At 40.8% G+C, this 19,721-nt stretch overlaps 2 protein-coding genes across 2 annotated transcripts; both read left to right on the forward strand.

Annotated features, from left to right (window-relative positions):
• Positions 1 to 301: 301 nt before the first annotated feature.
• On the forward strand, positions 302 to 4,648 carry six7 (SIX homeobox 7; the record flags this gene model as incomplete). The annotated part of the gene is made up of 3 exons (XM_080518987.1): positions 302 to 709; positions 2,007 to 2,170; positions 4,429 to 4,648. 3 exons carry the CDS (start codon positions 302 to 304, stop codon positions 4,646 to 4,648), a joined length of 792 nt encoding a protein of 263 aa, XP_080375113.1.
• A 3,251-nt stretch (positions 4,649 to 7,899) lies between these two features.
• LOC308146960 (actin-related protein 2) lies at positions 7,900 to 17,845 on the forward strand. The gene is made up of 9 exons (XM_080518982.1): positions 7,900 to 8,024; positions 10,084 to 10,194; positions 10,287 to 10,445; positions 11,300 to 11,429; positions 11,502 to 11,638; positions 11,729 to 11,878; positions 13,810 to 13,955; positions 14,030 to 14,162; positions 14,949 to 17,845. Exons 1-9 carry the CDS (start codon positions 7,977 to 7,979, stop codon positions 15,117 to 15,119), a joined length of 1,185 nt encoding a protein of 394 aa, XP_080375108.1. The 5' UTR covers positions 7,900 to 7,976; the 3' UTR covers positions 15,120 to 17,845.
• The last annotated feature ends 1,876 nt before the right edge of the window (positions 17,846 to 19,721 follow it).

Raw genomic sequence — 19,721 nt, forward strand, 5'->3', positions numbered from 1 at the left:
CAACCACAGAGATGCTAATTGTAACTTGCTATAAATACAGGTCGCCTCCCTGTCCTCGCTCTTCATTTGTCCATCTAAACCTGGATCGGGGCGCAGCAGCCTTCCCTGAACCGCTCCTCCAAGTACCGGTGGGGGGGGGGAGGATCAAAAAAAAAAAAAAAAAAAGAAGAAGGCTCCACCGTTGCGTAAGGCGGGGAGGAAAGAAAGGGGCTTTTACGCACGGCTTTTACGCACGGACGCTCCGGCACCGCTTCTCCTCCTCTCCCAACGCCGAAGCGGTCGCCGACGTCGCGCGCTCGACATGTTCCCGCTGCCCATGTTCACCCCGGACCAGGTGGCGCGCGTGTGCGAGAACCTGGAGGAGACCGGCGACATCGAGCGCCTCGGCCGCTTCCTGTGGTCGCTGCCCGCCGCGGTGCCGGGCTCCGCCGGCGAGGCGCTCAACCGGCACGAGTCGGTGATGCGCGCGCGGGCGCTCGTCGCCTTCCACGGCGGCAACTTCGAGGCGCTGTACCAGATCCTGCAGAGCCACCGGTTCACGCGCGAGTCGCACGCCAAGCTGCAGGACCTGTGGCTGGACGCGCACTACCGCGAGGCGGAGCGGCTGCGCGGGCGGCCGCTGGGGCCCGTGGAGAAGTACCGCATCCGCAAGAAGTTCCCGCTGCCGCGCACCATCTGGGACGGCGAGCAGAAGACGCACTGCTTCAAGGTGAGGAGGAGGAGGAGGAAGGGGGGAAGGGGGGCTCGTGCGTAAAAAGGCGCACGTGAAAAGAGGTGAATATGAGAGACTTGGCTCACTTTGCACAGGTGCGTTTTAAACAAAATAATAAAAAACCCCGAGCCGAGGTGCAGGCTGCTCTTTGAGCTCTTAAGATGATCACAACCTCGGTGATCCTCCTGCCTTCTGCCGCGCAGTTTCACCACTTCTGGCCCGGAAACGCACGCGAGAGTCGTTTTTCCAACGAGTCGTTTTAAAATCTCGGACCTATAATCATCTCACTCACATTTGGTTTTTTTTTAAAAATGAGACTAAATTGCTTAGAACCCACGTGGAAAGAACTTATACGAGGATATATGCGCATATATGAAACTTATATGCACATATATGCGTATATATGCCACATATAGGCAAAATCGAGGTGCATATATGTGAATATACAGGCCGTATAGGTCTGTACTGCTTCTTTATTTCCACATATATATAGCCTATATATCACTTTGGCAACTGTCATACATTATCAAGGCGATAACTAAAAAACAATTATGTAAGAAGAACATATATGTACCTATATAGGTACATATATGCACGTATATGTGTACATATATGTGCATTTATGTATATATAATATAGGAAAACGGCCAATTTTATATATGTCACATATTAAAAACATATATGTTTATATAGGTTCTTTCCATGTGGGGTAAAAACCCACTTCTATTCATATTTTTGACACGGATAACCTTTTCAAGTCGCTGCCGGAGGGGAAAACGAACAAACTTTCATTATCGACTCGTTTCGTTCATTCCTTTTTATTGATTTTAGTCTCGGAGGAGTAAATCTGGTCCTCGAGCTGCCTGTACGAGTCACTGCTCATTAAACGTCTCAGTGGATAAATTCCATCCAGATCAGCGCCTCGCCTCCCCCTCTCTCCCCCCCTGGCGGCGGGCGCAGGTACTGCTCATGCTTGACCTTTAACTCCAGGCCTCAGGAGGAGATAACCTGTCTGCATTAAGCCCCTTAACATGATCCAGTTGAGTGGATATACGTCGCTGTCGATGCCTCTAATGTACAATGTGTTGATCTATTTATAATTCCGCTGTAATATGATTATCCGAGGCATCGGGGAAAGATTATTGTGGCTTAATGGGATAACAGGAGAATAAACGGACATGCTTTTGTCTGACGGCGGCGTTGAGGAGCTGCGTGAAGCCTCACCGACCTCTTGTGGGAAATATGAGCCGGTTCCTATGAAGATTGATGTTTTTTAATGTGAATTTCCCCTCAGGAAAGAACTCGCAGTCTGTTGAGGGAGTGGTACCTGCAGGACCCGTACCCCAACCCGTCCAGGAAGCGCCACCTGGCCCAGGCCACGGGGCTCACGCCCACGCAGGTCGGCAACTGGTTCAAGAACCGCCGGCAACGGGACCGCGCCGCGTCGGCCAAGAACAGGTACCTTCCACTTCACGTTTACGTTCAGTTCAGAAGAAACTTCCTGATTGTGTCACGTCGTCGCTGTGTTTTCATTTTTATTTTTATTTCCTTTGCATTCCACATTGATTTGGTTTTTGGTTTTTTAAATCTACGGGCTAAAAATGAATGAATAAGGAAAAGCAGCCAGCGTGGATAAAATAAAAATATAAAAATTTAATATTAAATTAAATACTTTTAAAGACAACAGAAAAAAAGAGAACAAATTAAAGAAAATGTGGGGAAAACAGATAAATAAGGTAAAGCAGCCAGAATGGATAAAATAAAATTTTTTATAAAAATATAAAAATGTAAGGTTAAATTAAATACTTTTAAAGACAACAGAAAAAAAAGAATAAATTAAAGAAAAAAATGGGGGGAAAAACAGATGAAGTAAAGCAGCCAGCGTGGATAAAATATAAAATAAAAAATATAAAAATGTAATATTAAGTTAAATACTTTTAAAGACAACAGAAAAAAAAAACCAAGTTAAAGAAAAAAAATGGGGGAAAAACAGATAAATAAGGAAAAGCAGCCAGAATGGATAAAATAAATTTTTTTATAAAAATATAAAAATGTAATATTAAATTAAATACTTTTAAAGACAACAGAAAAAAAGAGAACAAATTAAAGAAAATGTGGGGAAAACAGATAAATAAGGAAAAGCAGCCAGAATGGATAAAATAAATTTTTTTATAAAAATATAAAAATGTAATATTAAATTAAATACTTTTAAAGACAACAGAAAAAAAGAAGAAATTAAAGAAAAAAATGGGGGGGGGGGGGGGGAAACAGATAAATAAGGAAAAGCAGCCAGCTTGGATAAAATGAAAATATAAAAATGTAATATTAAATTAAATACTTTTAAAGACAACGTAAAAAAAGAGAACAAATTAAAGAAAATGTGGGGAAAACAGATAAATAAGGTAAAGCAGCCAGAATGGATAAAATAAAAAATAAAATTAAAATATAAAAATGTAATATTAATTTAAATACTTTTAAAGACAACAGAAAAAAAGAAGAAATTAAAGAAAAAAATGGGGGGGGGGGGAACAGATAAATAAGGAAAAGCAGCCAGCTTGGATAAAATGAAAATATAAAAATGTAATATTAAATTAAATACTTTTAAAGACAACGTAAAAAAAGAGAACAAATTAAAGAAAATGTGGGGAAAACAGATAAATAAGGTAAAGCAGCCAGAATGGATAAAATAAAAAATTTTATAAAAATATAAAAATGTAATATTAAATTAAATACTTTTAAAGACAACAGAAAAAAAGAAGAAATTAAAGAAAAAAATGGGGGGGGGGGGGGGGGGAAACAGATAAATAAGGAAAAGCAGCCAGCTTGGATAAAATGAAAATATAAAAATGTAATATTAAATTAAATACTTTTAAAGACAACGTAAAAAAAGAGAACAAATTAAAGAAAATGTGGGGAAAACAGATAAATAAGGTAAAGCAGCCAGAATGGATAAAATAAAAAATTAAATTAAAATATAAAAATGCAATATTAAATTAAATACTTTTAAAGACAACAGAAAAAAAGAGAACAAATTAAAGAAAATGTGGGGAAAACAGATAAATAAGGTAAAGCAGCCAGAATGGATAAAATAAAAAAATTTATAAAAATATTAAAATGTAAGATTAAGTTAAATACTTTTAAAGACAACAGAAAAAAAGAACAAGTTAAAGAAAAAAAAACGGGGGAAAAACAGATAAATAAGGAAAAGCAGCCAGAATGGATAAAATAAAAAATACTAAAATATTAAATATTTTTAAAGGAGAGAAAAAAAACCCTGACTTATTATTTTTGTATTCATTTTAATCAAACGTAATTTTTTTGCAGTTCCATACAAATTTAATTTGGCGGGAATTTCTTTAGTTATAAAAGGTTGCAGATATATTCCAACCTATTTATTTACTTTTGCATCGTTTGGACACTGGGTGGCGGTAGTGAGGCAGAGGGAGGGGATTAGAACGGTTCTACCAGGAACTAGAACATTTTATTTATTTATTTATTTATTATATTGGTTCGGTTAAATTTTACGGCCGTACGGTGGCGGTATTTCTGTGTTTTCTTGCCATTTTTCCCTTTTCTCTGCAAATCTATTCACACATTTAATATGTTTATTTGTGAAACTTAAAAAAAAAGGAACTTTTTACATTAAAACTTGATCCGTCTGAGCGTCATTTGCTGTAAAACGCCTGACGTGGTCGTCTTGCTGTCGGTGTGCGCAGGCTGCAGCAGGACCCGTCCCTCCTCCCCGCCGAGGCCTCGCCCGACGACCACCACCACCACCACCACCACCACCCCCGCCACCCCCACCTGCTGGCGGCGTCGCCGCGCCACCCGGGCAGCCCCGACGCCAGCGACTGCAGCACGGAGGCGGAGCGGCGCGGGACGGGGGCCTCCACCCCCGACATCTCCGTCAGCAGCGACAGCGAGTTCGAGTCCTGAGGCGAGGAGCACGTCGGCAGACTTTTGTTTTTTTGTTTGTTCGGAAAAAGAAAAAAAAAGAAAAAAAGACGCTTGGAGCTCCCGAGGACCGCGAGACGACGGAGACGCACTTAAATCGTCACATGAACTCGACCGACACTGGTGATTTTATTTCTCTTCTGCTTATTATATAGTTCAGGGGTCGGCAACCTTTAATGCTCAAAGAGCCGTTTGGTCCCGTTTCCCACTGAACTCAACACCCACGCATTTTATTTTGACAGTCCCACAGGAAGACCATGCCAGGACGACACGACACACAAAACCATCTTCACTGCTGGTTGACAACTTACAACTAATAAACTAAACTACATGAACTGAGCAACAAAAACACAATTATTAGCAACACTACAAACCTAACATAACCCCAATAATTACATTTCAAACACGACAAACAGAAACTCCCATAATGCATTGCAGCTATCGGCTCCTTTATCGCTACACATTATTAAAATGGAAGATAAATGTGGGAGATGTGGATTGTTAGAACCATGAGTGTGATGGTGTGGCTTTAATGTCCTGAAGTTGTTGTGGAATTCACTAGAATGTTCCGTCACTCTCAACAAGTCTGTAATGAACCTCCTGGAATTGTGGGCTTTTACTGTGAAAGGTTCAGGAAGCTCCCAGCTTCAGATACCAGTTGAGCCGCTGTCATAACCTGCAGCCGCAATTCTATATTGTTCACGCCATTATTGTTGCGTAATGACGTCACATCGCCGCGTCGTTCACAACCCTACATTTTACCACTCTTTGTAGGGACTGCGCTCTGGGTGGCTTTGCCTCCTTACGTCCCTCCGGGATGAACTATAGTGGGACCGAGGCGCAAGGAGCCACAGTGGAGGGATCAAAGAGCCACAGTGGAGGGATCAAAGAGGGATCAAAGAGCCGCGGGTTGCCGACCCCTTATATAGAATGACGACGGTATCGTCACCTCTCAGGCAAAGTGTTTATAGAAATAGACCAGATGAGTGTTACTACTTTATTCTTGCTTTTTTTTTTTTTTTTTTTACACTAAAGTAGTTTTTCTAATAGTTTTCGCGGACGCTGGATTCGACGATGCCTGGAGGCCGTCGCTGTACCGTCATAAAAACTCCATCATCGTGAGATTCAGGAAAATAAATAGTGACAATGACCTGCCTTAACCAGCTTCCAAAACAAAAGCGTCTTTAGTTCCAACGTGACGGCGTCAATGCATTTCGTGTTTCGTGTAGCGTCGTCAACCGCTGGAAAAATGCTGCTAACATTGTGAAACAAAGTGACGAAGGCAGTGGATTAAATATCCACAAAGTGAAAAGTGTACTATGCAAATACAATGAGTGGGGTTTTTTTGTTGTCTGTTTTTTAAAGGGGTCACATTGTGCAAACTTCATTTTCTAATGTTTCCCAGCAGTAATAATCGTCTCCATACCTGGAATGACGTTTCATTTTTTAAAAAGTGTGTTGCTACAAGCAGCCAATCAGAAATCAAACCCTATACAGTGTCATCGGGGGTTTAGCCAATCACAATCAAGGTAGGCTCCTCCCACAATCAGGCAGCGCTTCTCTGGCACATGGCGCCACGAGAGGAAGTGCTTCCTCCATCTTCCCATAGATGGGCGTGTGTGGGCGGAGCTGCCCGATTGTGGGCGGGGTTTACCTTGATTGGGATTGGCTAAACACCCCAGATGACACTATATAGGGTAGGCCCCTCCCCCTTTGACTCCTCCCACAATCAGGCAGCGCTTCTCTGACACATGGCGCCACGAGAGGAAAGTACTTCCTCCATCTTCCCATAGATGGGGGCGGAGCCAGTCCGGCTCACAGAGACACAGCAGATTCTGGAAAGTGTTGAAAAGTGGCACAGTATGACCCCTTTAAGCTACAAGTGAACATGTGAGCGTTAGCGAATCCACCAAAACGTGTTCCACTGCCTTAAAAATGAACGTCAGGGCATCAACTCCTTCTGCAACCCTCAATTCTTCACTGTGCAGAAAAAGCGACGCGAAACGTGCTGCTGAAGAGGAAAATCGTTTGAAAAGAAGAAGAAGAGGAAGAAAAATCGGTCTTAACTCGATGTGCCTCTTGATTCTAGGCTCACGTCCGCGACGCTGGAAGGTCGGCGGTCCGCCGTCCGTCTGACCACCGTCTCTTCTCCGATCACATTTCAACTGAAAAAAAATAAAATTAAAAAAATGTGTATTTTGTAAATGTTTTATGTAAATAAATGAACTTATTTTTATCCAAAATTACTGTTTCGACTCCGTGTGTGTGAAGCGAAAAAGTGTAAATCCGCGTCGCCCCGGAATTCTGCGCGCCTGCGCCTTTAAGAGGGCCGCTTCAGGTGAGAATAGGAGCATTTAGACAAAATTTTAAAAAAAAAGTTTATCAAAATGATATACCAAAACTGCCAAATTATTATTAGACAGTCGACAGAGACAAAACATTTTCAAAAACTTGCACCATAGGAGCCATTTTTCTAAAAGTTGTGTTTCCACGCATGGTTGTCATGGAAACAGACATCCAAAACAACAAAAGTTGTTTTTTTTTCACTTGAAATCTTTGTCATGTAACCAGACCCTGATATTCTCTGTCATTTTTTTTTTTTTTTTTTTATTTACTAACCTTCAGCAAAATTTTTAAAAAGCGAACAATTTAACTACAATGGTTTGTAGAATGTAGTATTTTATACACTTTCCACCAAATGAAAGTGGTGTGGAGGTTTTTAAAAATCTGCACCAGGAATGGATTTATTGCCAGGTTTAGTTTTTCACAATAAGAGGAATTTCTTTTTCAAAACAGTAAAATAGTGTAAACAAGAAAGAAGTGGGTTTTTTTATTTATATTTTATCCAAATAAGCATATACATTTAAATTTTATTTTCTTGTTTTTTATTTTACATTTTCTACCAAATTTTACATTTGTTTGGCCTATTTTGTATTTTTTTTAAGCAATTCTTGGAAGTTTTAATTAACTGACACCGATATGTGGTTACAATTTTTTTATTTATATTTTTTTAAAACCACTTTGGCTGCTTGAACAGTTTCCCCCAATTTTAAGCACTTAAAATTATTTTTTAAGTGCTTAAAATTGGGGAAAACTGTATATGTATCTTATATACATCAGTATGAACGAGTGAAGGTTTCCTGGTTATGTTAAACCTGCAGCCCGTCAGGAGGACGTCCCTCTGGGGGCTCCAGTCCCCCCCGCCCCCCCGCAGGACACGCCTCCTGCTCACCTGGCAGTCTCAGCGTCTCCTTCATGTGGACTGTTTTGTCCTCTGGACTCTGAAATACTGCAGTATTTTCACTAAACGATGGACCAGCAGGGGAGGAAGGTGGTGGTCTGTGACAACGGGACGGGGGTGAGTCGACGGCGCGGCAGATCAAAGCTCCAGAACGGCGTCTGATCGCTTTTATCTCCATCGCATGATGGAGATCAAAGTGTCTTAAAATAGGCTTTTAAGACACTTTGATGGAGCAAAAATATGGAAAATCCTGGGAGTAGTTGGTGTTAAACAAAAGTGCATATTTTGAGAAAGCGGGGTGTGAAGCGGCGCAGCGATTCCACATCTGTCTGGGCTTGTTGACTCATGTGCACACACACACACACACTTACACACACACACACACCCATAAATGGCAGTGATGTTCTCACTTCAACACATGAAAAGCAGAAGAGAAACTGAACGTGTGAAAAGAAATGAAGGAAGTGACTCGTCCACACGGTGTGGCTGTGTCGAAAAGCTGATTTCTGAAGGTGGGAATCGAACTCGCAGTCACATATGTACTTCTTTTTGTTACTTCCCACCCGTGGCTGGAATGTCTCGCGTGTCTTCAGGCGAAGGAATGTGTGAGACAAGTCGAGACGGGAGGCGAAGCCCTGGCAGGAAGACGAGAGCAGACGACCTGGCAACATTAAATAATCAAATAAAATATTAAATATAAGAATATATGAGAATATATAAAAATTAAATTAAATTAAATACAAGTTTCTTTAGGAAGAGCAAAATAAAATGTGAAAAGAAGAAAAAAGGTACAAATAAAGAAAATACAGAGAAAATGGACAAAAGAAAAAGAGAACTAAAAAAAGAAATGCAAAAAAGAATAAAAATGGAAAAATAAAGAGAAAAGGAGGAAAAAAATAGGAAAAATTCAAGAACAAAATTGAAAAAGAAAAAGCAGAGGAAAAGAAAAGAAAAGAAGAAGAAAAATAAAGAAAGAAGAAAAGAAACATTTTAAAAAGTAAAGGAGAGGAAATGAAAAGAAAATGTGAAATAAAGGAAAATACGGGAAGAATAAAGAAAGTAGAGAAAAGGGACAAAAAAGAGAACTAAAAAAATAAATGCAAAAAAGAATAAAAATGGAAAAATAAAGAGAAAAGGAGGAAAAAAATAGGAAAAATTCAAGAACAAAATTGAAAAAGAAAAAGCAGAGGAAAAGAAAAGAAAAGAATAAGAAAAATAAAGAAAGAAGAAAAGAAACATTTGAAAAAGTAAAGGAGAGGAAATGAAAAGAAAATGTGAAATAAAGGAAAATACGGGAAGAATAAAGAAAGTAGAGAAAAGGGACAAAAAAGAGAACTAAAAAAATAAATGCAAAAAAGAATAAAAATGGAAAAATAAAGAGAAAAGGATGAAATAAAATAGGAAAAATTAAAGAAAAATATTGAAAAAGAAAAAGCAAAAAAAAAGAAAAGAATAAGAAAAAAAAGAAACTTTTGAAAAAGTAAAAGAGAGGAAAGGAAGAGAGGAAGAAAAAAGAAAAAAGTATGTGAAATAAAGAAGAAAAAAAATAAAGAAAGTACAGAGAAAAGGGACAAAAAATAGAACTATAAAAATAAATGCAAAAAAGAATAAAAATGGAAAAATTAAGAGAAAAGGAGGAAAAGAGTAGGAAAAATTAGAGAACAAAATTGAAAAAGAAAAAGCAGAGGAAAGGAAAAGAGTAAGAAAAATAAAGAAAAAAGTATGTGAAATAAAGAAAGTGGAGGGAAATGGACAAAAAAGAGAACTAGAAAAAAGAAGAAAATTGGTAAAATAAAGAAAAAAGGAGGAAAAAAGAGAAAAGGAAAAATTCATTGGAAAAAGACAAATATATCAGAAAAATGAAAGAAGAAAATTAGAAAGTGGAAGAAAAATAAAGAAAAAATGTACAAAAAAAGCTTGTGTACGTGAAGCTGCAACCTGTAAACAACTAAATGTTGCATAAAACTACAAAAGCAGGAAAATGGAACGTCCAGAAAGACAAAATAATAAAAAACCCAAACGCTTCATGAATTAACGCCAGTTTCTGTCTGAAGCTCTTCAACACGTATTTCTGTCTTGACCAATTGAATTTAGCGGCAGAAGCTGCTAAACGCTAAACGATGAAGTCCTGCTCTGGTGCTTCTGCGTTGACCTTTGACCTCTGACCCCGTCGCAGTTCGTGAAATGCGGCTTCGCCGGCTCCAACTTCCCCGACCACATCTTCCCGGCTCTGGTGGGCCGGCCCCTCATTCGCTCCACCACCAAAGTGGGAAACATCGAGATCAAGGTGAGGCGCCGCCCCCCCCGCGGTCATTAACCCTTCATAGGCCTTTTTTCTAACGCGCCGTTCTGCCGCCGCCGCCGCCGCCTCGCCGCCAGGACCTGATGGTGGGCGACGAGGCCAGCGAGTGCCGCTCCCTGCTGGAGGTGTCCTACCCCATGGAGAACGGGATGGTGCGCTGCTGGGAGGACATGCTCCACCTGTGGGACCACACCTTCGGCCCCGACCGCCTCGACATCGACCCCAAAGACTGCAAAGTAACGCCGCGACTCGCAATCTTACGAATAAATTAGAGCAATAAAACTGCAAGAAGTGCTAAAAATGCTAAGTGCTAAAGTTGGATAAAATAGTTAAAATTGCACCAAGAAAATAGAAAACAGTCAAAATAAATAGAGTGAGAAACAAATTTAAATAAAAAATAAAACTAGTGCAGGAAAAAGGGAAAAGAGAAAAAATTAAATGGGGAAAAATTATGAAAAAAATGCAAAAGGTGGGTAAAAAAAACCCCGGAGAACCATAAAAGACATTTAAGAAAATGCTTTTTTTTTTTTTTAAATGATTAGTTTTTACTTTTCTTATAAATAAATTTTTTGCATGAATCATGTTAAAAATAAAAAATAAATGATTTAACTTGAATTAATACAAAAAATACAACAAATAATGGAACATTTCACTTTCTTTTATTTTGTTGAATTTATTGATCCTATTTCTTATCATGGCTTTTAATTGAAAGTCTTTTTTTTTTTAAATCCCATTTCCATAAAGTCGTTTTGTTTTTATACTTATCTTTGGATAATAAATTGCTCAGATTATTATTATATATATGTATAAAAAAGTAAAGTAAAAGTAAAGTTGATTATTAGTAGGAATTAAACACTTTTATTGTGAAAATCAACGGCGCCACCTGCAAAATGTCAAATCAAGTTTCACCTCCAGCTACCAAACTGAGCACACACACGTAACACACCAAGACGCACAAAAAAGTCTCTTGCACACATTCCGAAAACTCAACAGGAAGTCGGCCATTTTGAAGATTCTGGCCAAATTTTTTTGCCCCAAATTTTGCAAATTTGCGAAAAAATATAATTTTTTTTGCCCCGTTTGCCGTCAGATCTTGCTGACGGAGCCGCCGATGAACCCGATGAAGAACCGCGAGAAGATCACGGAGGTGATGTTCGAGAAGTACCAGTTTCACGGGATCTACGTGGCCATCCAGGCCGTGCTCACGCTGTACGCTCAAGGTCAGGCGCCGCCGCGCCGTCGCCTCATTGGTCAAACGCGTCGTGTGAAATGACGGACTGACGCCCCGGCAGGTTTGCTCACCGGCGTGGTGGTGGACTCGGGCGACGGCGTGACCCACATCTGTCCGGTGTACGAGGGCTTCTCCTTGCCCCACCTTACCCGCCGGCTGGACATCGCCGGGCGTGACATCACGCGCTACCTCATCAAGGCGAGTCCCAGACGTTTTCTATTATTGGCCCGGCGTGAACACAGGTATTAGCTTATTGTTTGTTTGTTTGTTTGTTTGTTGTTGCTTCAGCTCCTGCTGCTCCGCGGCTACGCCTTCAACCACTCGGCGGACTTCGAGACGGTGCGAATGCTGAAGGAGAAGCTCTGCTACGTCGGCTACAACATCGAGCAGGAGCAGCGGCTGGCGCTGGAAACCACCTACCTGGTGGAGGCCTACACCGTACGTCCCAGAGCCCCCGGCCAACCATACATCCACCCTACATCCACCATACATCCACCCATCATCCACCATACATCCACCATACATCCACCATACATCCACCCATCATCCACCCATCATTCACCCACCCAGGTTGCAGGAAGCTTGAGTTAACTCAGACTACCATTTACACGGAGTTGAAGCATTTTCAAAAAGTTGCGTTTCCCCCTCCATCGACACAGGGTTGGATGGTTTTCAAAAAGTTGCGTTTTCCAACGTGTCCATGGAGATAGCACATTTTCAAAAAGTTGCGTTTTCCAACGTGTCCATGGAGATAGCACATTTTCAAAAAGTTGCATTTTCCAACGTGTCCATGGAGATAGCACATTTTCAAAAAGTTGCGTTTTCTAATGTGTCCATGGAGATAGCTCATTTTCAAGAAGTTGCGTTTTCCTCCAGTTTCCACACAGAGACGGTCATATCACTTTCACAAGTTGTGTTTTTCCCCTGTGCGGGAGGTTTTTTTTTCCAAAAGTTGCGTTTCACTCTGAAGGCGTCCATCAACTCGTGCAGTCGCTAGGGTTTCCACGGCAACAGACTGATCCACATTGGGATCCTTCCTCAGAAAAAACGTAGCGTTCTCAGCGTCTCCGGGCGCCGCCGTCACGTAAACAGACGCGTGATATCGTTGCCGTGGAAACGGAAGCCTCTTGGGGTCCCCAGACCTTGACGGCTCCTCCTCCTCCCTCTCTCCCTCCTGCTCCTCCTCCTCCTCCTCCCTCCTTCTCCTCCCTTCCTCCTGCTCCCCCTCCTTCTCCCCTTCCTGCTCCTCCTCTTCCTTCACCTTCTCCTCCTCCTCCTCCCTCCCTACTGCTCCTCCTCCTGCTTCTCCTCCTCCTCCTTCTCCCCCCTCCTACTCCTCCTCTTCCTTCACCTTCTCCTCCTCCTCCTCCCCCGTCCTCCTCCTCCTCCTCCGCTTCCTCCCTCCTCCTCCTCCTCTTCCTTCACCTTCTCCTCCTCCTCCTCCTCCCCCCGTCCTCCTCTTCCTCTTCCTTCACCTTCTCCTCCTCCTCCTCTTCCTTCACCTTCTCCTCCTCCTCCTCCTCTTCCTCTTCCTTCACCATCTTCTCCTCCTCCTCTTCCTTCACCTTCTCCTCCTCCTCTTCCTCTTCCTTCACCTTCTCCTCCTCCTCCTTCACCTTCTCCTCCTCCTCCTCCTCTTCCTTCACCTTCTCCTCCTCCTCCTCCCCCCGTCCTCCTCTTCCTCTTCCTTCACCTTCTCCTCCTCCTTCTCCTCCTCCTCCTCCTCTTCCTTCACCTTCTCCTCCTCCTCCTCTTCCTTCACCTTGTCCTCCTCCTCCTCCTCCTCCTCCTCCTCCTCCTCCTCCTCTTCCTTCACCTTCTCCTCCTCCGCCTCCTCTTCCTTCACCTTCACCTTCTCCTCCTCCTCCTCCTCCCCCCGTCCTCCTCTTCCTCTTCCTTCACCTTCTCCTCCTCCTCCTCCTCTTCCTTCACCTTCTCCTCCTCCTCCTCTTCCTTCACCTTCTCCTCCTCCTCCTCCTCTTCCTTCACCTTCTCCTCCTCCTCCTCCTCCTCCTTCACCTTCTCCTCCTCCTCCTCCTCCTCCTCTTCCTTCACCTTCTCCTCCTCCGCCTCCTCTTCCTTCACCTTCACCTTCTCCTCCTCCTCCTCCTCCCCCCGTCCTCCTCTTCCTCTTCCTTCACCTTCTCCTCCTCCTTCTCCTCCTCCTCCTCCTCTTCCTTCACCTTCTCCTCCTCCTCCTTCACCTTCTCCTCCTCCTCTTCCTTCACCTTCTCCTCCTCCGCCTCCTCTTCCTTCACCTTCACCTTCTCCTCCTCCTCCTCCTCCCCCTCCTCTTCCTCTTCCTTCACCTCCTCCCTCCTCCTCCTCCTCCTCCTCCCCCCCCCCTCCTCCCCCTCCTCCTCCTCCAGCTCCCTGACGGCCGGCAGGTCAGTGTGGGAGGTGAGCGCTTCGGCGCCCCCGAGGCGTTGTTCCAGCCTCACCTCATCAACGTGGAGGGCGCCGGCGTCGCCGAGCTGCTGTTCAACACCATCCAGGCGGCGGACATGGACCTCAGGTGAGGCGAGGCAGGGGGGGGGCGGGGGGGTGGAGGACCGGGCCGTGACGGCGTGTGTGTGTGTGTGTGTGCAGGGCGGACTTCTACAAGCACATGGTTCTGTCGGGGGGCAGCACCATGTACCCCGGGCTGCCGTCCCGCCTGGAGAGGGAGATCAAGCAGCTGTACCTGGAGAGGGTGCTGGACGGGGACGTCCACAAGCTGTCGGTGAGTCCGCCGCCGCCGGGTGGAGGCGGAGAGACGCCGCGGCGCCGGGTGGAGGTCGAGGGTGACGGTGCCACGCGACGAGGGGATCATTAATAATATAACATAGTAAAGGACGGGTTTTTTTTCCAGAGAGGAAATTAATGTAAGGACAGGATTTCCTCATAATATCAAGACAGATGTTTACGATGTGCGCCGCCATCTTGGATTCCATCTTGAATGCGTTCCTGGCGTATTACTGCTATTTCTTCCCAATACGGAGTTTAAAGTCAGAATTCTGAGTTTAAAAGTCAGAATTCTGGGTTTAAAAGTCAGAATTCTGAGTTTCAAGTCAGAATTCTGAGCTTAAAAGTCAGAATTCTGAGTATAAAAGTCAGACTTCTGAGAAAAAAAGTCAGAATTCTGAGAAAAAAAGTCAGAATTCAGGGTTTTTTTCCACAGTGGCTCTAATCCTCTTCTGTAATTATGCATTGTACTCTATATACTTACTCTATTTAGAATTCTATATATATTGTTTAATATTTATTTTATACATCGTATATTTTATTTAATGCTATAAAGTAATTATTTTGTGTGTCTATATATATATATATATATATATATATATATATATACACATATATAAAAAAATAAAAGCATAGTATTTCATTCAACATATTTCATTCCGGTCATACAGTTTTTCGTCATATTAAATCCTCTGGTTTTACCTTGTTAAGGCATTTGAGCGAATACTTTTGGCAATGAAGTGTTTAAGGACCCCCCCCCCCCCCCCATTGTTCTGACCTGCAGAGGTTTAAGATCCGGATCGAGGACCCTCCCCGGCGTAAACACATGGTGTTCCTGGGCGGCGCCGTTCTGGCCAACATCATGAAGGACAAGGACTCCTTCTGGCTGAGCCGGGCCGAGTACGAGGAGAAGGGCCTGGGGGTCCTGCAGAACCTGGCCGGGGGGGTCCGGTGAGAACCACCGAGACCCAGACTGGAACACAGCGGGGGGAGAAGAAAAAAAATCAGAAACACATTTGTCCCAGTCTGTACGCAAGCTATCGGCTTTTATTGTGGTAGGGAGCGGTCGGAGACATGACGTCTGAAATCAAACTTTAAAGTGAAGCCATGAAATATTCATTTATATACTAATTCCACAACACAAACTACTGATTTGCGGCTACTAAATACTACTTTAAGGCCATTAAATACTCATTTGAGGCCGTGAAATATTCATGTGTATACCAATTCCAGAACACAAACTACTGATTTGCGGCCTCTAAATACTACCTTAAGTTATTTTTGGCCACAAAATAATATTTTAAAGCCTCGAAATATTAATTTGTGGCCACGGAATATTAGATTTAGGCAAAATACTATATATTTGGTCCCAAAATATCATTTCAAAGCCTCAAAATAGTAATTTGAGGCCAAAAAAATTTGATTTTGTGGCCAAAAAATACAAATTTAAGGCCATTCATGATATATTCATTTGTACACCAATTCCACAACACAAACTACTGATTTGCGGCTACTAAATACTACTTTAAGGCCATTAAATACTCATTTGAGTCCGTGAAATGTTAATTATACACTAATTCAAGACCGCACAACAACTTAAAGCCTGAAACTATATATGTTTGGTCACAAAACACTAATTTGAGGCCAAAAAAATTTAATTTCAGACCCAAATTCTTCTATTTTTGGCCACAAAAATAACACACTAATTTAAGACCATAAAACATTAAGTGGTATACAAATTAGGGACCACTAAATATTAATTTATTAGTTATTTTTGGCCACAAAATAATATTTTAAAGCCTCGAAATATTAATTTGTGGCCACGGGATATTAGATTTAGGCAAAAGACTATATATTTGGTCCCAAAATATCATTTCAAAGCCTCAAAATAGTAATTTGAGGCCAAAAAATTTTTATTTTGTGGCCAAAAAATAAAAATTTAAGGCCATTCATGATATATTCATTTGTATACCAATTCCACAACACAAACTACTGATTTGCGGCTACTAAATACTACTTTAAGGCCATTAAATACTCATTTGAGTCCGTGAAATGTTAATTATACACTAATTCAAGACCGCACAACAATTTAAAGCCTGAAACTATATACGTTTGGTCACAAAACACTAATTTGAGGCCAAATTTTTTTTTTTTCAGACCCAAATTCTTCTATTTTTGGCCACAAAAATAACACACTAATTTAAGACCATAAAACATTAAGTGGTATACAAATTAGGGACCACTAAATATTAATTTATTAGTTATTTTTGGCCACAAAATAATATTTTAAAGCCTCAAAATATTAATTTGTGGCCACGGGATATTAGATTTAGGCAAAATACTATATATTTGGTGCCAAAATATCATTTCAAAGCCTCAAAATAGTAATTTGAGGCCAAAAAAATTCTATTTTGTGGCCAAAAAATACAAATTTAAGGCCATTCATGATATATTCATTTGTATACCAATTCCAAGACCACGAAATACAAAGTTGAGGCTGTAAAATATTGTTATACTGATTAAAAACCACTTATCATTAACTTAAAGCCCAGAAATATTTATTTTGGGGTTTTAAGGCCAGAAAAAAGACTTTTGTGACCATGAAATATTAATTGAAAGCAAAATACAAAGTCAAGGCTTCAACATATTGAGAGCAAATAATACCATTCTGTGGAATACTTCATGAAATATTCAATTGTATATCAATTTGAAGCCACGAAATACAAAGTTGTGGCCACTAAATGCTAATTTACGGCTTCAAAATATTAATTTGAGACCAAATAATAAAATACCACCAACAGAAGGAAAATATGAGACTTTATTTCATGAAATTTTCAATTAGTTGACTTTAACTAAGCAAAAGACGAACTTACCTGGTTTTAGTACTTGTGTCTTTGTTTGTCTCACGTGTCTCCTCCCCCTACCTGTGTCTTCCTCTTCCTGTGACCTTTGACCTCCACACCTGTGCTGCGGTCTTCTGCTGAAGTTGGTTTCCCACTCATACACAAGGTGTAGTTTAAGGTCAATTGGCGACGTGGCTCCCAAGGGGAAACCAACTTCAAGGAAAAACAAAAAGGTCTCATCTTAAAAAAAATGTCATGTTGAGAAAAAGTTCAATATTATAGTTATAATAGTTAAACTGTTAATTCATGTGAAAACATAAAATCCAGTGTTTCAGAAAACTTTTTTTTATTATGTACCTGTAAACCAGATTAAAATAAACAAAACTTTACCACAATTATGTTTGATATATATTCAATCCAAATGTTATCTGCTTTTTTTTTTTTTTTTTAATAAATTCTAAACTGATTTCCAAAATTAAGTATAGATTTTTTTCTTTTTTTTTTAAAGAACTTCCTGTTATGTACGTCTCAGGATTCACTGGCAACTTGTGGAAAACAATGATTTTCTTTCTCCACCTTTTATTCTATGATGAACTGATGTTGGATGAAGTTATATAGGGACGGGGGGAAAAGAACAATAAGTCAGGGGCTCTAATCCGGCCAAACAACTGAGAAAATTGTAAAAAATGTCTCAGAAAATATAGATTTTCTGAAGAATGGCGACACAAAATCAAGGCGTTTGTGAAAACGAGCGTAATGCAAATACTATACAAGTCTTGTTTGGACATTTTATTGTATTTTGCACCATAAAGTTTCATTAAAATCGGCTTTATATTGAGATTGAAGAAGGTTTCATTTGTAATTGTTTGGTTTTCGCAAAAAATGTGGACACTTTCAACACATAAACTCTGCAACACAAGCAAAAAAAACATTTAATGTAAGAATTTAAAAGGTTATTGTGGCACGAGTTTCCCATTAAAAATGTGTTTTAGGTTTTAGTCTCTGCTGCCATCTGGTGGTTGAACGTGTTTATAACACAAAAAAAACAAAACTGGCTTCAACCACCTTTGTTGACAGATATTGCAATTCCTTTTATTGCGATATTGAGTTACCTGACAAAATAAAATAAAATACAGTAATGTGTTTTATTTCATTTTCTTTTTTTTTTTAAACACTGAAAAGAAATAATGAGCTCTCACAATGAACACATGCTTCACACACACACACACACACACACACGCAAGTCACATTCGCAGAACTGTCACGTTTTAAATGAAAGGAAAAATCAAATGAAATCAAATGAAAAAAAAAAAAAAGCATGCAGTAAAGTTGAAAACACGGCAGAGTTCCCAGAACGAACCCCCTCGTCCAAATAAAAGCCGCAGATAATGGCGATCCACACATCTCACCCCCGACGATTAAAAGTTCATTTTGGAAAATACACATCATGATAGTCGAGAGTCGAACAGTCATTGGATTCAATTTACATTCAGGATCCCGCTTTTATTCTGACGGTGTCCTCCCAGTCTGCACAGGAAACACAACCGCCAGGGGGGGAAATAAATAAATAAATAAAACGAGAAACACGGCAGATGCAGAAGCAAATGCTAATGCTAATGCAAAAAAAAAAAAAAAAAAAATGAAAGGAGCTATAAACTCTGGAAAATAGATTTGAAATACATTCGCGAAGTAATTCGGTAAAAATCTGCTGCAGGTTGTGGACGTTTGGTTTTTCCTGTCGCTTGGCGAGACGTTCCTCCACAGGCCAGCAAGGAAAAAAATAAAATTTAAAAATTAAAATCCCACAAGCGGAGAAGAAGGGAGTCTCCAAAAATAAAAGTTAAAAAAAATAAATAAATAAAATAAATGTCCTCTGTGGGTCTAAACAGAGTTTCCCTCAAGAACAACACTTGTTTAAAGGGAAACGTAGAAAAACGACCCCGTTTCGTCACTTTGGTATTGAAGTCTCTGCAGGTCTTCCCAGCATGCATTGCAACTTCAGAGGAAAGCCAATGAAATGAAAAAAAAACAATTATATGTAGAGGTACATTTACAATCATTTTATTCATCGACACTAAATAAACAACAACCAGGTCCTGGTGCCGTCACATTAAAAGCCTTTCCCATTTCCGTAAAGCACGTTGTAAACTCTTATTGTGACAGTTGCAGGCTATATACAAAGACTAGCCTCATTTTTTCCAAAGTAAAAGTCGTATTTGTGGATCTTGAGAGCCGTTTTTACAGTTTTTAATGTTAAAATACAGGATTTTTATCAACGAGGCAAGTTTACTAAGAGTGCAAGAGAGAATTTCATGTGATTTATTTTGATTTTATACCTTTAAAAATATGAAAAAATTAGCTTATACTGCAAAAAAAAAAAAATAATTTGCCCAATTTTTTTCTCTTATACTTTGAATTCCGAGGCTAAAATCCCGGGTGTCACCGACGTGAAATATACATGTGGGCGAGAAGACGCTTCCCATAAAAGGTTCACGCTCCCGAGCGAATCGCACCCTCGGCGGTAGGGAACACGCCTCGCCTTCTCCGTGGAACTCAGGAAAAAAAACAAACAAATAAATAAACAAGCCCTCCGTCAACAGTGCTTCACCCAAACGTCAGCAGAATTTTTACACACAAGTTGAAATAATAATAATAAAAACAAAAACATCCAGATGTTGGCCCAGAGCTGCACCGTGGGAGGGAAACGCCTTGTT

This window comes from Blennius ocellaris (genome assembly GCF_963422515.1).
Source record: "Blennius ocellaris genome assembly, chromosome: 23".
In the NCBI taxonomy this organism is placed as follows: Eukaryota; Metazoa; Chordata; class Actinopteri; order Blenniiformes; family Blenniidae; genus Blennius; species Blennius ocellaris.